The sequence below is a fragment of the Eutrigla gurnardus genome, assembly GCF_963514095.1.
Source record: "Eutrigla gurnardus genome assembly, chromosome: 17".
Classification (NCBI taxonomy): Eukaryota; Metazoa; Chordata; class Actinopteri; order Perciformes; family Triglidae; genus Eutrigla; species Eutrigla gurnardus.
This window is the reverse complement of record NC_139928.1, coordinates 17,773,820-17,791,224: the sequence shown is the minus strand read 5'-3', so window position 1 is coordinate 17,791,224 and position 17,405 is coordinate 17,773,820. Positions and strand designations below refer to the sequence as shown.

Genomic DNA, 17,405 nt, shown 5'->3' with positions numbered 1-17,405 from the left:
GTAAGCTGAAAAGCATTTATGCATATAAATATTGGTGGGGAAGGAGTTGTCCTGGTACATGAAGAACGGCTAATGGTAAAACTGACAAGTAGCTAGAGGCGGGCGACTCATCAAATGTATTCAATTCATTTAAATACTATTATTATAACGTCTTGATTGTGAAAATCAAGTTATTGTGCAAAAAAGTTCCTCTCATTTTCTAGCCAAAATTATCAATAATTCAATTAAAACTATGAATGATATACCGCTATGGAAGTAAATCTGTGCCATCAGAGTTTGAATCTTTTTTTAGTATGAAAATCAGACTTTGAATTTTAAAAACCATCAAATTTCTAGGACTGAATATTTTTTTTGTCTCTGAATTTTAAAAAAATTCAGTGTAAAAAAATTAAATGTCAAAAAATTAAGTCTAAAAAAATTCAACATCTCAAAAAATTCAACTTAAAAAAATTCAGTCTCAAAAAATTCAACATCTCAAAAAATTCAACATCAAAAAATTCAACATCAAAAAATTCAACATCTCAAAAAATTCAACGTCAAAAAATTCAGTATCAACATCCGGGTCACCAGGGAGAAGCAATCGATCTGTTTTATCTTTGTCACATTATACTGCTTATAGTATTTAATTCTGTATAATGTGACAAAGATAATAACAGTTATTAGTCTTGATAGTTTTGATGCAGTATTGACAGGCTGACCCCTCGACCTCATGAGGCAACTATAAAACATGAATGAAACTTTAAGCCGACGCCTCCTTTGACTCAAATCAACAGGAAGAGGCTGCTGCAGCATCCGCTCCGTCCGCTTAGAAAACAATCAGACGCTCAATTGTTTTGGAGAGAAAATCAACAGGAATGAGTGGGTTTGTGAATCGTCTTAATGACTTGAGGAAAAAGCAAATCTTCCATCCCAAAGAGGAGCTTTTCAAGGATCATTTGGGCGCATAAAAGGAATCAGAGAGGATCATATAAATGAGTTTATGTTTTGTTATTGAGAGCTTTGTTGTCCTGGACATGGATTAAATTAGGTTGCAGTCATGCAGCCTGTTAGCAGCATGCGTCAGCCATCATCTGCTCTCTAATATTAGAGCCCGGGGTTCATGTGACTGTGACATGATGTGTGTTTAGGTGGACGTGAACGTGGCTACGTCAGGGCCGTTATCTCCACACATGAGCACACACACACACTTCAAACATCTGTTAGTGGTTCCCCTGAGGTTAGAGTCCCACATCAACAAAAACATCCAGGACGTACGGCAAGCAATCATGGGCAACGTGGGAGAGCAACCGAACGGACACAGACAAACATCGTGCTATTAAAATAATACGGAGAAAGACATTTGAGCTCCTTTGCATGAATTAAGCTGCATGGATTGTTTAATTTAACTTGAGGGAAGTCAAATCAGAGTGAGTTTTTTAAAGGAGAGGGGGAGGGGAGTGCCTCCGGGTCAGAAAGGCCCTGAGGACGCAAGCGATACTCATATCATACATCAAAGTGAATCATCATATTTAATATTTAAGCTACGTGAAAGTGCAGAGCAGCACGGTATACGTGAGCGTTCCCAGTAATTACGGCTGTAGCACCAAATAGTGCAATCAGCAATTATCTTCATCATCGGTTTATCTGCTGATTATAGTTTGGTCTGTAAAATGTCAGAAAAGAGTGAAAAATGTGCATCAACATTCCCCAGAATCCAACGTGAAACCTTCCAATAACTAACAATAATTTGAATATAAAATAATTGCTGATTATTTCAGCTTTAATCGACCAAATTATACAGTATTTTTTATTAAAAACATTATTCATTGCTTTTGGATTGGCAGCTGGAGAGGTGCCCTTGAGCAAGGCACCGAACCCTCTCAAGCAGTGCACTGACAGCCCGATCACTCCTCCGATATCCCTCCACAACAAGAACCCATGTATAGTCCCTGTGTGTCCAAGTTCTTATTATTCCGGAGACAACAAGTCATTATTTCTCTGTCAGCTAAAGTCTGGAGTCTCAGATTGGTAACCATGGTGATTTAACTCTGAATCACTCCTACAGCTTCGACTTGACAATACTAAACATCCTCTGGTGCTCAAACAGGAAGTGATGGTGGGTTTAGCTTTTCCTGAAGCAGCAGCGGTTAGTGTGGAATAAAAAAAAAAAGAGGAAGAGCACTAAAAGACTATTAGGGACTATGAAAATATCCTGATTTAAAAATAGGTTATTCTGGATAAGCTATGAAACATTTATTATTGAGTCCTAAATAGATCGGCACACTGATTTCTCTAATAATTGCTTCCACGTTCGCTCTAAAACAGTAACGGGTGTTGCTACAATGACTGTAATCTATAAAATATGATATGACAGGTCCTTGTATGACTAAACTCTGCCTCACACCGTTCCCTAACAGGATTAAGCTGCAAACAGGATTATGTCAACATCCATTCATGAATTCTGCTTCTTTTTTCTTTTTACCGGATATAGGAAGAGAAACATGAGTAATCTGTACATAAGCGCTCAGGAAGCGACATCCTCCTCCTTCCTCATCCCTTCCTCTCCTGTGCTGGGCTTTGTAGCATCTGGTCACAGGGAGCGTTGACGTGGAGGACTAGTGGGAGGGGGGTCTGGTCTTCTTCATAGATCCATGAAACCACTGGAACTGTGAGGACCTTTGTTTTAGATTTTCCTCCAAAAAAAAAAACTCTGTGGTGATGCAGAAACTTGAGTCAAACTCTAGTTTAACAATAAGTCAGAGTTGATTAAGAGGTAATTAAACATAACTATTTTTATGACTTATTCACTGATTGTCCCCCCCCCTTTTAGTTTTTCTCTTTTCACTCACATAAGCTAACATTAGCGGATCGTTTATTCCATTCCTCACGTTTGTTCTCGTATTTTGAGTGTCGGAAAGGCTAAACCCAAAAAAAAGCCTCTAAACTTTTGATTTATTGAGTATCACTCTCACTACAGCATCATTTCGGCTGTTAAACTACGATTGAACAGCTTGCTAGCGTAGCTTGTTAGCTTAGCTTTAGCTAACGCACAAGCGGTCTAAACATTTTTCAAGCAAGAATGACAAACGGCTCAAATGTGAGCATTCTCTTTTATATCATCGTTAACTTGAATATGTTTGTGGATGAAACAAGCGATTGTAAGACAATAACTGCCAGTAATTTAATGCTACTTTGCATGTGGAAAGCCCAACTCCTTCTTCTCGGGGTTTAACAGCGGAGGATGGCTCGCGGGGTGGAAAGGAAGGTTTCTAGGCCAAAAATCTTCCTTTCCAACCCGGCCCGTGATGTTGAACGCGTGCCAAGGACATCACGTCATCGGGAAGCTCGCGGAGGCCAAAGGGAGTCCACGTCTCATAATCGCTTTTAACTCCACACACTCCAGACGACTAAAGCTTGGTGTACGGCCTCACTGCAGATAACAACCATGTGCAACTCTAACAAAAAAACGAGTGCAGGGGTTTTTTTTCTGTCTGTGCCACTCCTTCTGTGAACAAAGAGTCTTTGAACATGTCGTGTCTTGGAGAGTCTCGGGTCGAGTTAGTGAGCCAGAGACTTGTGTTTCTTTGAGGTACGAAACCTCCAGCAGACAGATAAACAGGCTCAACTGTGATTAAGTGGCGTAATGTTTGCTGGTTGCTCTCAGGGAGGGATGACAGGACATACATGAGTCAGGAGGGATGAATATGCATCTGTCTGACAGGGATTCGGATGGTCTACATGCATATATACGATCCCCCTTCTCACCGTTCCGCAGAGAAAACAAACTCTAATTAGCGTCTATATCTTTTCCATATTTCTTGTTTTTAATGAGACGTGCAGCTCTCAGAGAGGAGTCACGGAGAAAGAATGTTTCTGTTTATCTAACGCCGCTGCCTTTTTCGGCATCTAGCATTCCTGATAACGTCACATGAACAACCCTGCAGCCTCGCTGCGGCTCCGAGCGGAGGATCTTCACCTTATAGACCCCCCCATCCATGCTCAAAACACACACTGAACAAGCAGCATCCAGTTAAATCCTCACTCGGAGGTGGCAAAGCAGCACGAGGCATCACAGATCTACCATTTTAAAATACTAATATTTTCAATATTTTTTTATTGTTTCCTTTTTGAGAAGAAACCAGGATCGAGACTGAAACCAAAACAAGTCGAGTGATTTTCAGAGCTAGAACAATAAATCAGCCACATAATTGCACATTTGTAATTATGTGAAATTGCACAGCAGAGATGCGTCAAATGTATTTATCGCCTGTAAAACATCTAACTCTGTATGTTTTCTTGCTCCCATATAAAAGAAAAAACGAATCAAGGGGATGGGGATCAAGATTGTCTGTTTATGTTACGTGTTTATGTAAAAAAAAAAAAACAATTATGAGCCAATTTATTGCTCTGGGACTCCCAAATATTGATATCATCCATCAGGTTGTGGTTCTTCGTCTGCAGGGATGAAGAGCTGCAGCGAACGTCCGTCCCTTCATCCTCGTCAGGTTTGAATAGTGGGGGGAGGGCTGCCAACCAGCAGAAAGTCACCTTCCACCAGCACACAGGCCAAGGGGAGACGTGATGGAGGTTGTTTTGATTTTTAATAATAATCGTGTCATGCATCCAACACGATGCAGTCATATGAGCCAAAATAAGAACCACTTTGGACCTTCACTGTTTTGCTCATTTCCTAGAGTGACTTTCAGCCTGATTGATTCATCCATACATCCTTGTTTTTCAGGCTGCTGGGAGATTATTTCAAGGTTGTGTTCACGTCATATACAGCAAATATGACATGATTATAGCATGAACAGCACGAGATGACAGGGATGCAGAATAATAAAAGGGTTTCAGTGAGATGAAAAGAGTGAGAAACCAGCTCCTGCGTCAGCCTGCACTGCCGAAGTGCTCTCGAGCAAGACGCTGACGTATAAAAGGAAGACGTGCGTGTGTTTTAGTAATATTGAGTGTGTGTGTGCAGAGTGGTTGTGTATCAAGCTCGCCTGAATGTATATGTGGGACATATTTTTTTATTTTTTTGGTGCACCAGTGACGTGTTCGGTAATGGAGACCACAGCTCGGTGCAGCGTTTCCAGGATCTCTTTACTGGTTAGGGGAGATGCAGCCACACAGACAGACAGACAGACAGACATGTCATCTTTCCAGATTTTTACGTGGGAGGGATGTGACGCGTTGCTTTGCTGCAGCTGTTGAATCTACCGACGTTTGATAAACTGGGGAAACACCGACGCACTTTCATTATGACTGTTAGAATTAAGATAAAAACACATTTTAGAGTACCAACACCATATACTCACATTTGTCTGTTAGTGTCAGCTTCTCCTCGAAATGATGCCCGAGCTCTTTATAATCCATTGTTTCCATTCAGGCGGAGCGATTCCCAGTCGCTGTCATTCCTCAGAGTCGCACCAGTACAGGAGATCAAACTCCCGGCGCAAATCGCCCACCAAACACGCCCTTAGTAAATCCAGCCGGAGTGGAAGGGGGAAAAGTGACCCGAAAACAATGTGGGAATTAAATAAAAAACCCGGATCCGACTGAGAACAGCGGGAATATGTGAGACGTTGAGTTAAACCGCCGTCAGGGTCCAAAACGACGAGCCGGTCCAGTCCAGCGAGGCTTTAGTGGAAAATTTACAGTGAGGGAATAAAAAAAGCTCCAGTGAGTCCTGTGAGTCGCAGGACCGGAGTCAAGTTAGAGCAAATGATTGAAAAAAACACGTCCGGTCAGAATTTTCAGAATAAAATAATGCTAATGTGGTTCAAGGAGCTAGAAGAACTCGACATCCACTGACTGGCTCGTCACTGCATTTCCTGTTTTGCAAATTCAATTTAAAGTAAGTTTGATTTACTGTCATTCTACTATATGCACATCATATTGTTTGTAGTCCCATGTGCTAAATAAGAACAATACACAAAAATCATTGTAAGGTGAAAGGTTGAGGATCAATAAAGGAGTCTGACGGAAGCTTTTGTTTGGTGTTGGTTGGATGGTACGGCAGCTGATACTTTTCTTGCTATTGAGCTCTTTGCAGGCACCTCCTGTCACCAATATCGCTGATGCTTGGGTACCAATGGTGTTTGAACATCCCATGCCAGGTTGTAATGTTTCCAGTCAGGATGCTATTAAATTCATACTCAAAATTCACCTTTTTTTGCTTCATGAACCACAGAGTAACTTTAAGGAATGAACAGGATGCTGCCTCCAACGCTGTATCCAGTTCTCTTTATACATCCTCTCTGTAGTCAGACCGATAGCCGATGGGTTCGGAAACTGACCTGTAAACTTATTATGCCACTGTTTGGTAATAAAAAACTTAAACGTATATATTTCCAACAGGAGGCTGGAATAAATTAACGTAACAATCTTGGGAGACAACTTGAAAGGATGCTCACAGATTTCTGAAGTGTGGTGATTTTGTTGTATTATTTTATGTGGTAAATATTTTCTGTATCACAGGCTATGCAGGATATCAAACACAAAAGCTATCCTTGAGTATATTGCACCAGAAAATTAGGGACAGATGATACAAAAGTATTATGAATTTTGCATTTTTTTAATGCTCAAAATACAGCTGTTGTCCCAAATGTAGGCTTGTAATAGTATCTCTATGGTTGAAATGACACATGTATACACAATTAACAATAAAAAATAAATTTAGAACAATTATATAAAATGTTTCAGCTATCACACTCCTTTAAAAAAAAAAAACATATTTTATTCTGAAGTCAACGTTGCTTAATTTCCGGTTTCCCACCCTCGTGCCAACTTGACGCCGCCGATCGCGACGAAAAACCGCATGCCGGACAAGTGGACCGTACCAACTGTCTCGCAAGGGGCGAAACTACTTTACCAAAACAACCACGCAACTAATCTAAATTATTACGAATTTAAAACGAGAAACAATATATTTTATTTACCGTAAGGAACGTCTCATCTCGTTTAGCCGCAGTAGCGGGACAGAAAGTGCCCTCTTGATTCCCGCGAATGGTTCGACCCATCAGATGATTTCCAGCAGCTGAAAACAGCTCTGCTGCCTGGAACGACGTACAACCCTGTATGTGTAATTACACCAGTTAATTAACGGCCTCTAGAAGTGGTATTATTTACTTTATGGACAAGATATATAACAATATTTAGCCTAAATATTATGTTATACATTTAACAGGCCTTAAGTAGCAGAAATCTCACTGAAATATTAAGAAAAATATGTCTACACATCTACCAATGAAATGACAAACAATCCTATATCGTAGGAAAAAGCATGATTTATTTAGTGCTAAACTATATACATACTAAAATGTTGCATACATGCTTAAATTATCTATCCAGTATAAAAGGTGATTGGCCATTATCTGCCTGCATGCTGCTGATGATATTGGTACAAGGTAATTAACGGTTGACATGACCTTGGTGCCACTGCAGGAGACGAGGAGGTGAGTCCTCCAGGAGGAACAAGAAGAGCTGCTGACATGACGTCTTCTCTCATAAATGATGATAAAAGTGACTTCTGCAGGGTCATTCATTTTTAAAAAGATACCTTTTATAAATAGTCTGAATCACACCCACTATGCTCTTTTTTTTTTGTTGGTCATTTGAATAAAAAATTCAGATTAATTATAGATGAGGTCATCTGTGTTCATCATGAATCTGCAGGACATAAAGGATGGCACAGAGTACAGATATACATTCAAAAGCATAATAAAAATCCCCCAAAGGCTCACTTTGTGGATCTTTACAGGATTCAACATGACGTATGCTTAATGCTAACGGGCCCAAATGATGTGGGCTTTACCAGAAAGATCAAATATGCATGACCCACTTAGCTTGGTGAAGACACTGAGGAGTTCACAGACCTCAGGACTCTTTGGTTATTGCGGCTGATGCTAGAGACTTATTTCCTTTTTAGTTCAGCCCGATCTCTAACTTCACATGACCAGAAGCTGTCTCTGTAAAACAAACTTCAGGTGACTTATTGCTCACCAGAAGATAGATTCTTCTGTATTTAAAGTATTCCTTTTAGCGTGTTACGGAGGCTCCAGATAACCCGTGACGTGCTGGAGCACTGCTGATCAATCTATGGGCCTCCCTGCAACACATGACAGGGGTTAGAGAAGCAGCTCCATTAGAGCTAATGGAGTTGGATCTGATTGGTTGTGAGGGAGTGAACGGCTCTGTTGTTGAGTCTGGAGTCTGGTTAAAAAAAAAAAATGATTTGTGCAGTAATGGGATTCTTGAAATGCAAAAGGTCAGGAAATGCAATGCAGCGGTAGAGGAAAGGCAATAAACCTCATATATCTATTTCATCTGCAGGAAAATCTCCTTCCAGACACAGACATCATCCTTAGACACACAGTGTTTGTTGCTGCGTTTCCATGTCTGCCAGAATAATCTGATATCATGGAGACTGAGAGGCGTTTGATGATGCCGGTCACACTGTAAACTTGGGTTGTTTTTCCACTACTGTAAGTCATGTGTTAGACGGGAGGGAGGGGGGGTGTTTGGGGATGATGTTGTTGTTTTTGTCCAAGGCTATAACCTCTAAATCGATAAATGACCTCATTTATAGGAGAGCATCTTGATCAGTGGAGGGACTCACATGTTGCCCCGGTGACGGGATTCAGACAAAGATGGCAGTGAAGCGATGAAGCTGAACCTTCACGTAGCTCAGGTCTCATCTGACTTCCACTAGCGACAGTCTGTTAAAAGTCACACTTGGACATCTAAGAAAATGTCTAGTCATGCTTAATCCTAACATGCTAACATTTGCTAATTAGCCTAATTGATGGAAATGTGGTGGAAATGAGTTTTGCAGGTATTTTACCATAAACAAAAGTAGGCGGACACATTATATTTTGATTGTTATGGACGAAAAGATGAATCATTAATATTCATATTTTCGTCACCTTGAATATCATGCATCAAATGTCATTGCAATCCCTCTAGTTGTTTAAACATGTCAAGAAAAGCCCACAAATATGAATCTGTTGATGGCACTAGAGGAAAAGTTACTCCTCGAAGATTACTCCTCTGGGGAACATGAATATCAAATTTTCATGTAAATCTTAACTGTTAGTTGTTGAGATATTTGGATCCACGTCGTCGTCATCATCCACTAAAAAAACAAACACGTTGGACAAAAATGAACGCTTTACTGTGGTTTTCCTTCATATTTCTGAAGCTCAAGGATTCCATAAATACACCGTGTGTCTATAAACATTTTATGCAAGACTCGAAATGACTGCAGAACGAATTGTGCCTGCGATCCACTGATGTACTGCCAAGCAGCAGATGCCTGATGCACTTAAGCTAAGTTTCGTTTTTATTGGCTCTCTCAGACTATTATTGGTATCGTTTGGAGCCAAATCTAACCTAATATAGCTGGTAAGAGCCTGTTAATGCATGAATATGGTAAGATCGATGAGGATTAGATCCACACACATCCTCGAGCTTTTCCTAGAACAAAGAGGTTTCTCAATGAGACTTCCTATGAGGGAGTGCATGTCCATACTCGCCTGCACCTGACGACGCGAGATGGGGAGTTTCAGGGAGCCTCCCATAAACCCATAGAGGCATGTGCTTAATTGGCCCTCCTACACACGACCACAAAAGGCAACCACGATCCTAAAAATGCCTGCAGTTACACTTAAAACATTCGTCTGGATCCTCCCAGTGCGTTTGACAAGGGTTAGGAAGAGTTATAAAATGTAAAAAAAGTGCACAATGGTTTGGGTTTTACAGGGCGAGTACACATATTTGGAAAGCACACGGCTGAAGTCAGAGTCTGAATATAACTACAGCTGCTACAGAGTGGGAGTTAAGCATGTCTGCAGTTGGTGCGGCCATCGAGTGCAGAGCTGGAGGAGAAAAATCTCCAACTGGTTTCATTGGGAGCAGATGACACTGGGGTTCAAAATGTCCCCGTCTTTGCAGATGGGGGAAAAAAAACTTGAGGTATAAATAACAATTCTTTGGCACCATGTTTAATTCAGAGCAGATATACGTCTCCATGAGAGTCGCCTCCTTGTCGACAGCTGCGTCAGAGGAACACAAAATCCAATGTCAATGTGTGAAACATTTTGGGGGATTTCTCAATATGTTTTCTCTCTGGAAAAGCTGGCGGAGCGTAAGATGAGAAGAGTGACACAACTTCACACCCGAAAAGTATCGTTAACGGAACGGGGAGAGGATCCTCCCACACAGAGCAGCAAGAAGGAAAAAAAATGGAAAAAGTATCGAGTTCATCATGAAAATGAGGCAAATGGAGAATCATGGGAGATTTCCTTTGTATCAAGTAGCAAAATAGTTACAGCATGACGTGATTGACTTAACTCAACAACTTATTATTTACACATCCAACAGTTACGGAGCAACTTGATTATTCACACCTTTAGCTCAGTTTTTGGTCTCCACCATCTCCCGAAGAGGATGTCTTTATCTTAAATTTCTCTCTTTTATTTGTATTTTATTCTGTCTTTTCCACTCATGTGTCTGATTTTATTTCTACTTTTGTCTCCTGTATTTGTCCAGCATCTAATATTGTCTTTGAGTACCTAAAAAAGCACGTTATAATATACGTTTTAGAGCTTTTTCCTCTAAAAAAACACAGTGAGAGTGAATCAATACAGTGAAGTTTTGGGATCGACAGCTAAACAGTGAGCTACAACTCACTGTGGGCTCAGAAAAGTGTTCTATCACTGTTCCAGCTATATAACATCTGATAACGGCTGATGAGTGATGCGTCCGCTTGTCTGTGGGGTTAAACACCATCCCTGCCTCATGCCCAGTCACACACATTGCTCACATACAGTCACACTCCACCCCTCTGCCTGCCCTCGAGCAGTTGGCACAGGGGTGTCGTCTGAAGCTCTCAGCTGTTAGAATGGCGGTGTACCGACTGGACCGGCAGCTGTCGGCGACTGCAGCAACACTTACTTCTATGTCGCCCCCCTCGATTAGATTAGTCGGGAAATCAAGGTGAGGATAAAAACATACGGATAAAGCACATGATTCATCTTTCAAAATATCTCGTCGACCTACTTAAACACAGAAACAGAGACTCCTTAAGAAAACTGACATAAAAGAAATGTGATACAAGAACCCATGTTTACGCATGGAGACACATACCTTGCATAGAGGAAACATGTATCTGCAATGCAGGTTTCCTTGAAAGCTTCATACAGGAAGCCAGACTCTGAAGGACTGCTTGGGCAAAAGCTGTGGATCATAGCAGCCTGGAAAGAAGGAGAAGGCAAAAAATAATATTAACAGCATTATAATATAAGAATGGCAATTATAATAATACTTCCAAAGCCGCAGGAGGTGTTAATATTCAGAGAAAAAAAATCTGAAATTACGAGACTGGAGTCATATATTAAAGGGGGAAATAAAATGATATGCTCTCAAATTTAGTGGCAAATTTCCGAGAAGAAAAATCACAAATTTACAAGAAAAAAATCATTTATATAACAGGACAGCGACCAGGTGCAGTGGAGTTGCTCCTCTCTCTTGCTTCAGGTGACACTAAAGCACATCGATAAATAACTCCAGTCTAACCTTTACAGGTGTCAAAGGTCATAACCTAGAATGTAAATTAGTTACAAAAGCATCGTAACCAATAAACACAGGCAAACTTATTTTATAACCATGGTCAGTTTGACACAACTGTAGCCGTATAACATAATGTACCGTATAATGAGTTACATCTATGAGAGATCACAAGACTATTGATGAAGATAAATGCTGAGACTTCAGGCTAAAAGGAAGAATCCCAGACAGCTTCTAGGAGTTACTGTGGAATGTCATGAAATTTTTATGTGCACCTACTTTTCCTTCCCGTGCCTCATTTACATACTGAAGTCAGCGGTTCCAACAGTTCACACATTCAATGTCTACAGCTCCCAGAGTTGGGATGCAAATTTATCGCAAACCTCAACTAATTCCAATATTTAAAGCTGCACAAATAAGCATGTGACTACAACGCACGTATTAGTGCATAAAAAGTGTGGCATTTCACACTAAAACACCCTTTACTGCAGAAGTCAGTATCTCAGCGTATATAGGACATATAATTGTGAATAATAATGAGCCTATAATAAAACCTTTTCTCTGAATAGATACCACAACCTGGTGTTTATTGTCCATTGTGCTTTAAGGTTTTCTGTAGCTACACTAGAAATATCCTGACATCACTTGTGTTTGTTGGTATTTACAAAAAAAAATAAGAAAATGTTGGTATTTTGGTCGGTATTGAAGATAAAACAGAATAGGCCTGAATCGTATCTGCTTTAAAATTAAAAAAAATATTATTATTATTATTATTATATTTATTAATAATTATAAAAATGAATTAAATGAAAGTTAGAATCACTTTTATTAAATTTTTGATGCATGTTGCCCATGGTTTAATCAGTTGAACTCGGTAGGAAGAGAAAGCGCCTCCTCACCTTGTTGCCATGGCGACGTGAAAGCAGAGCGTGGTTTTTACGTGGCACTCTGACGCGCTCCTTTGGCGCCATCTCTCGGTAACATGGTCGTCCATCGGGCGTTTTCATACCAACCCGCCTCCAGTTTGTTTGCACAGATAGCTCGATCCATCATGGCGATGCATGCGAAGGCGACTCCGCCGCAGATCCCGGACACCCGCCGGGAGCTCGCCGAGCTGGTGAAGAGGAAACAAGAGCTCGCTGTGAGTCCGCGTTACCCCGCAAATTCGTCCTGGACGAAAAGCGCCATTGGGAGCTTGTTTTTTTTACCACGTAGAACTACGGGTCCGTTTTTATCTCAGCGTTTGGTTAGCCGAGGCCTTGCTAAGTGGTAAGCTAACGTTAGCAGCTGCTAACGTTGTGCTAGCTCTTAGCGGCTAAACTTAATGGTTCGCTCCCGCAGTGCTTGTAGCTACTGCTAACTTGGCTAGCTATCTGCTATTAAGGCAATGCTGAAGAAATTGTGGCGTTATTAACTATTCCGGCTATTAAACGTTGACTTTTGGTCGCAACGTTAGCGCTACTTATCCTCGAGTGTTGCTGGCTTTCCAAATACATTTTTATTTTAACATGTTACCCTTTGTGCTGCAGCGAATATGCTAGCTAGCTAGCATAGGCACAATTTAGCCGCCGCCCGGTTGGGAAGTTCTCGCGATATGTTGGCTTCATGGGCGTATTATACAGCGGTGGTTAGGTTATGCTGGCGATCATTCAACATTACACTGATAAAATTGCCCAGTGTTAACTTAAATAATGTAAACAAGATACCAGCTTCAGTAAACTAATAGTTATAGTGGTTAGACCAAACAAAAAAACAACCTCCAAATCAAAAGCAAGAGTCTGATCAACATGCTCTGATCATCTGTGCACAGATGACTTACTCATTTCTCACAATTAACTCAAGTTCTCATCTATTTGTTCCCAATATCGTAGGAGACGCTGGTGAACTTGGAAAGACAAATATATGCATTTGAAGGCAGCTACCTTGAAGACACTCAGATGTATGGCAACATCATCAGAGGATGGGACCGATACCTCACCAACCAAAAGTAAGACGTCAGATACGTTACTCTCAGGCTGTGTGTGTGTGTGTGTGTGTGTGTGTGTGTGTGTGTGTGTGTGTGTGTGTGTGTGTGTGTGTGTGTGTGTGTGTGGTAGCTGCTTTTCAAGCCTGTGAACCAATAGTATAACGATCTTTTTGTTTTTCTAACAGGAACTCCAATAGTAAGACTGACAGAAGGAATAGGAAATTCAAGGAAGCAGAGCGTCTATTCAGCAAGTCATCCGTCACATCAGTTGCAGTAAGTCTCTCTCTCTTTTTCACACAATATACTAGTTGCTCTTTTGCTGCATGATGGGAAAATAACTAGTAATCTGACTACACTCCCTTCTTTGATTTGCAGGCAGTATGTGCACTCGGCGGGATACCAGACCACATGAATGAGAAACGTAAGTTTTGTTTTTTTATCGTTTTTCACAAGTCTTTAGTGCTTTCTGACACTTGACGTTAATGCTGTGGTTTTTGGTCCCCTCAGGTGAGGCAGGCAGCGGCACGGAAAGCGACGCCTCTCCAGATCTCCAGAACCAAGAGAACGAGCCGAGCCAGGAGGACACGGAAGACGTGGACTCGACGCTGCAAGACCTAAAGCCTCAGAAAGCTGCCTCCTCTTCCTCCTCAGGCAGCCATCACGGGAGCCACAAGAAGAGGAAGAACAAAAACAGACACAGGTACACCAAGAAGAAACATGAAGGCCGTTCAATCTCTGCTTCTTTTTCCTTCTAATTGTGCTGTTAATTGACATCCGATTTCAGGATTTCTTATATTAAGAAGCACCATCTTTTAATAGCTGATCAGTATGTTTAAATAAATACAAGACACCAGGTTACTGGGAGAAAGTGCTTGAAGCTGGACAAAGTGGAGGAAGATTGCCAGCACTGACTGGTTTGTTCAGTAGGATTGTTGTTTACACCTGAAATGTTATGCTGCTGTGTGTTACCCGACAATTAAATGTCAACCTGTTTTCCCTGACTCAGGCTTCACTGCTCTAACCACATATAAACACAGCAGGTGCTCTACCTAACACACTGTGGCGGGTGGTTGTCTCACTCTGTAAAGTCCGGACTGCAGTATTATGTAGACGTAGGGCTGTAGACTCAGGTTGGTGAACTAACAGATGCTGCTCTCTTCCTTTCCCTAATGCTGCTCCCCCCAGTCCTTCTGCCATGTTTGATTATGACTTTGAGTAAGTCTGAATTTTACTTCCTGCTTATTTGCTCTGTACATCCCGCCTGCTGTAAAAAAAAAAAAAAACCCCATCCTCAACCTTTTCCCTCCATTTTCTCTGCTCTCCGTCTGCTTCTGTTGACTAGACTTTGAGTTCAAGCCTGCTAGTTATTCAGTCGTACTGCATGTCCAACTCTTCCATCATTTGAATGCATACATATCCAACACTTAAATCAGATTGTCTTGCTTGCTACTGGGGGTATTTTCATATCTTTCTTAACCCAGAGTGTGCTTCCCCCCGACTGCAGCAATGAAGTAAATCATTGCTGGTTTTGTCAGATGCTGTTTTGGATCCAGATCTGTGCACAAACATGAACAAACACATTTAGTGTTTTTGTTATGGGCTTGTTTTTAAGACTTCTTCATGACACAGTAGTGGTACCGCTTCCTACCATAATTCCCATCAAAAAAAGGTTTATGAGCTATATCTAATTCTGCTGGTTCTTTGTTTTTGTTGCAGATTTGACATGAAGGTTAACAAGAAACCACGAGCTGTAAGTAAAGAAATGTTTGTTTTATTTATGTAATGATTTATCTATTGATGCAATTCATTATAAACTAAACTGGGGTTTATTTTCTCAATTAATTGGTGTCTAGAAAATAGTAAGCTGTCATGTCGAAAAGTATTGGAAGCCTTGCACAAATATTTTTGCTGAAAAATCAACAAACCACTCAAACAATGATTCAGTTATCAAAATGGTCTGATCTTCATTTCAGTAATTGTTCTTGTTCTCTATCCTCTTCCAGGACTATTCGACCTAACAAAGACCACTGGATTACCTGGACACACACGAGGAGGATCCCTGTAGAGAACATGAGATTTCTGGGCATTATGAACTTTGTATGCCCCTTTATTTTTTTGTTTATTTTTTTATTTTTTTGGGTTGTCACCTTTCGGCCTGTACTGTGTGTATTGCTTGAAACATTCCCTCCCCCTGCCACCTACCGTTTGGTCGAGGTTAAGATTTTGACCTACCAAGTATGTAGAAATATGGTGTTGCATGTTACTTGAGGCCCGATGAGGCCCTCCTCCAGTAACACACCATTTTGTATAGTGTTCAAAAAAAGATTGTATTTATTATGTAGTTAATTTCCCATTGTTTTTTGTTTTTTTAAGCGTCACATACTCGTATAATCCTTGAATACCCCTGATTCCTTTATTACATGGATGTTTTGCAAAATAAAAAAAAATACCAGTAATGTGAATATTGGTTGGTTATTAAAAAGCAGTGATTTGCATCAAAGTTAAACCATTATTAGGTTGTTGTGAAGCGGCTGATGAGGCCTTGCTGGTTTTAATCACCCTAAATGTTGTTTTGTGTCGATCACTGGCAGAAGTTTGAGTTCCCACACATACAGTCCATAATAAGTTGTATTATGGAATATTTTAGTCTAAATATGTAGTCAGTGTTTACCCAACTAACACAGAGAGTCGCCAGTGCGTTCTCTTCTGACAGTTCTCAGTTTGTTTTATGAAAATAGTAACTTAAGTAAACAGAGCACAAGCTGATGACAGCATCGTGCTATTTATATGGTTCCTGTGTTTTGTCATATTTGAATATCGCCTGCTGTTTTAACAACTGGGTGATAAAACACGTGAAAGTTATCTTTTATACTACGCTAGTCAAGTGTTTCTGAAAGTTGCAACTTTTAACTTTAATCTACATGTATGCAGAATGCATGCAGTATCCTAATTTTCCACCAGGTGGTGCCAAAAAACTTGGTTGACTATAAATCTAAATATCTAAGGTAGTTCTATACTTAACATGTTCACATTTATTACTTTAATATTGTAGATTTCTAGCTGCAGTCAAGATTGTTTAGAAATGTATTTGGATATAAAAACTATAACAAATATAAACAAAAAACAGTATAAACGATAAAATGATCATCAGTTTTGATTAGGTTTGACCAGGATCAGGTTTGACAGCACATTTCATAGAGAAAGATGCAACTCAAAGGTCTTCTCAAACAAGTTTTGAGACATTTCAAAGACATCAAATTAGTGATTAATAATCTTTTCTAGGTAAAAGTAAGTTAGAAAAGATGAGTCACCTTCAGGCCTCTGATTTAGCATGAAAGCATGAAACAAATTGATCTTTAGAGGTGCTGCTTGGTGGACTTTTTACCTTTAAAACCCTCATAAACACTTTATTTTCCAAGGCATTTTCAGGCTTCACTACAGCAGCTCTTCTCAGCCCCTCTGTTACGCTGTTTGATCGCCTGCCCCTCCCTCCCAAAAAGCCCAGTCTGCTCTTATTGGTCAACCACTTAATGTGTGTGAGATTGTTTTACTGTATTTTAGCCGTTTCACTACATTATTGCTCAAACAGACAGATGTGAATGCTTTTCCCCCCACAAGGAGGTTTCACTGGGGCCTCCACGTCTTTACCTGGCGTGATGAGTCATAGCTAATGACAGTGCATTGAGCGTTTACACAGGTTTGGAGACATACGGCGCATTCTTCTCCCGGCGGTGTCGTTTTCTCGTCTCCACGTCGACTCCAGCCGCCCGACCCGACGGTAAGTGCGGAGGCCGTGATTGAGACCAGGTCACATGTCAGCCCATGACTCACCCACGAGTCGCATTCAACAGCTACGTAATGCAATCTGGCTGGAAACTCACACTCACACCAG

The 17,405-nt window shown here is 40.7% G+C and overlaps 2 protein-coding genes across 11 annotated transcripts in view; one reads left to right on the top strand and one right to left on the bottom strand.

The window, feature by feature from the left end:
* The window catches only part of LOC311028240 (uncharacterized protein), a 31,477-nt gene extending 25,808 nt beyond the window's left edge, over positions 1-5,669 (bottom strand). For 3 of the 7 annotated variants that reach the window (XM_084032651.1, XM_084032657.1, XM_084032656.1), the window contains exon 1: positions 5,298-5,668. In XM_084032651.1, the coding sequence (XP_083888777.1) occupies positions 5,298-5,364 (67 nt within the window). In that variant the 5' untranslated portion in view covers positions 5,365-5,668. Of the gene's footprint in view, positions 1-5,297 lie in introns of all 7 variants that reach the window. The other 4 variants (XM_084032652.1, XM_084032655.1, XM_084032654.1 and 1 more) reach the window with 2 other exon arrangements.
* A 6,861-nt stretch (positions 5,670-12,530) lies between these two features.
* The window catches only part of meaf6 (MYST/Esa1-associated factor 6), an 88,409-nt gene continuing 83,534 nt past the window's right edge, over positions 12,531-17,405 (top strand). Inside the window, exons 1-8 of one of the 4 annotated variants that reach the window (XM_084032675.1) lie at positions 12,531-12,688; positions 13,419-13,534; positions 13,699-13,786; positions 13,889-13,934; positions 14,021-14,213; positions 14,699-14,728; positions 15,230-15,263; positions 15,517-15,975. In XM_084032675.1, coding sequence (XP_083888801.1) covers positions 12,599-12,688; positions 13,419-13,534; positions 13,699-13,786; positions 13,889-13,934; positions 14,021-14,213; positions 14,699-14,728; positions 15,230-15,263; positions 15,517-15,531 — 612 coding nt within the window. In that variant the 5' untranslated portion in view covers positions 12,531-12,598 and the 3' untranslated portion in view covers positions 15,532-15,975. Of the gene's footprint in view, positions 12,689-13,418; positions 13,535-13,698; positions 13,787-13,888; positions 13,935-14,020; positions 14,214-14,698; positions 14,729-15,229; positions 15,268-15,516; positions 15,976-17,405 lie in introns of those variants that run through there. The other 3 variants (XM_084032676.1, XM_084032677.1, XM_084032678.1) reach the window with 3 other exon arrangements.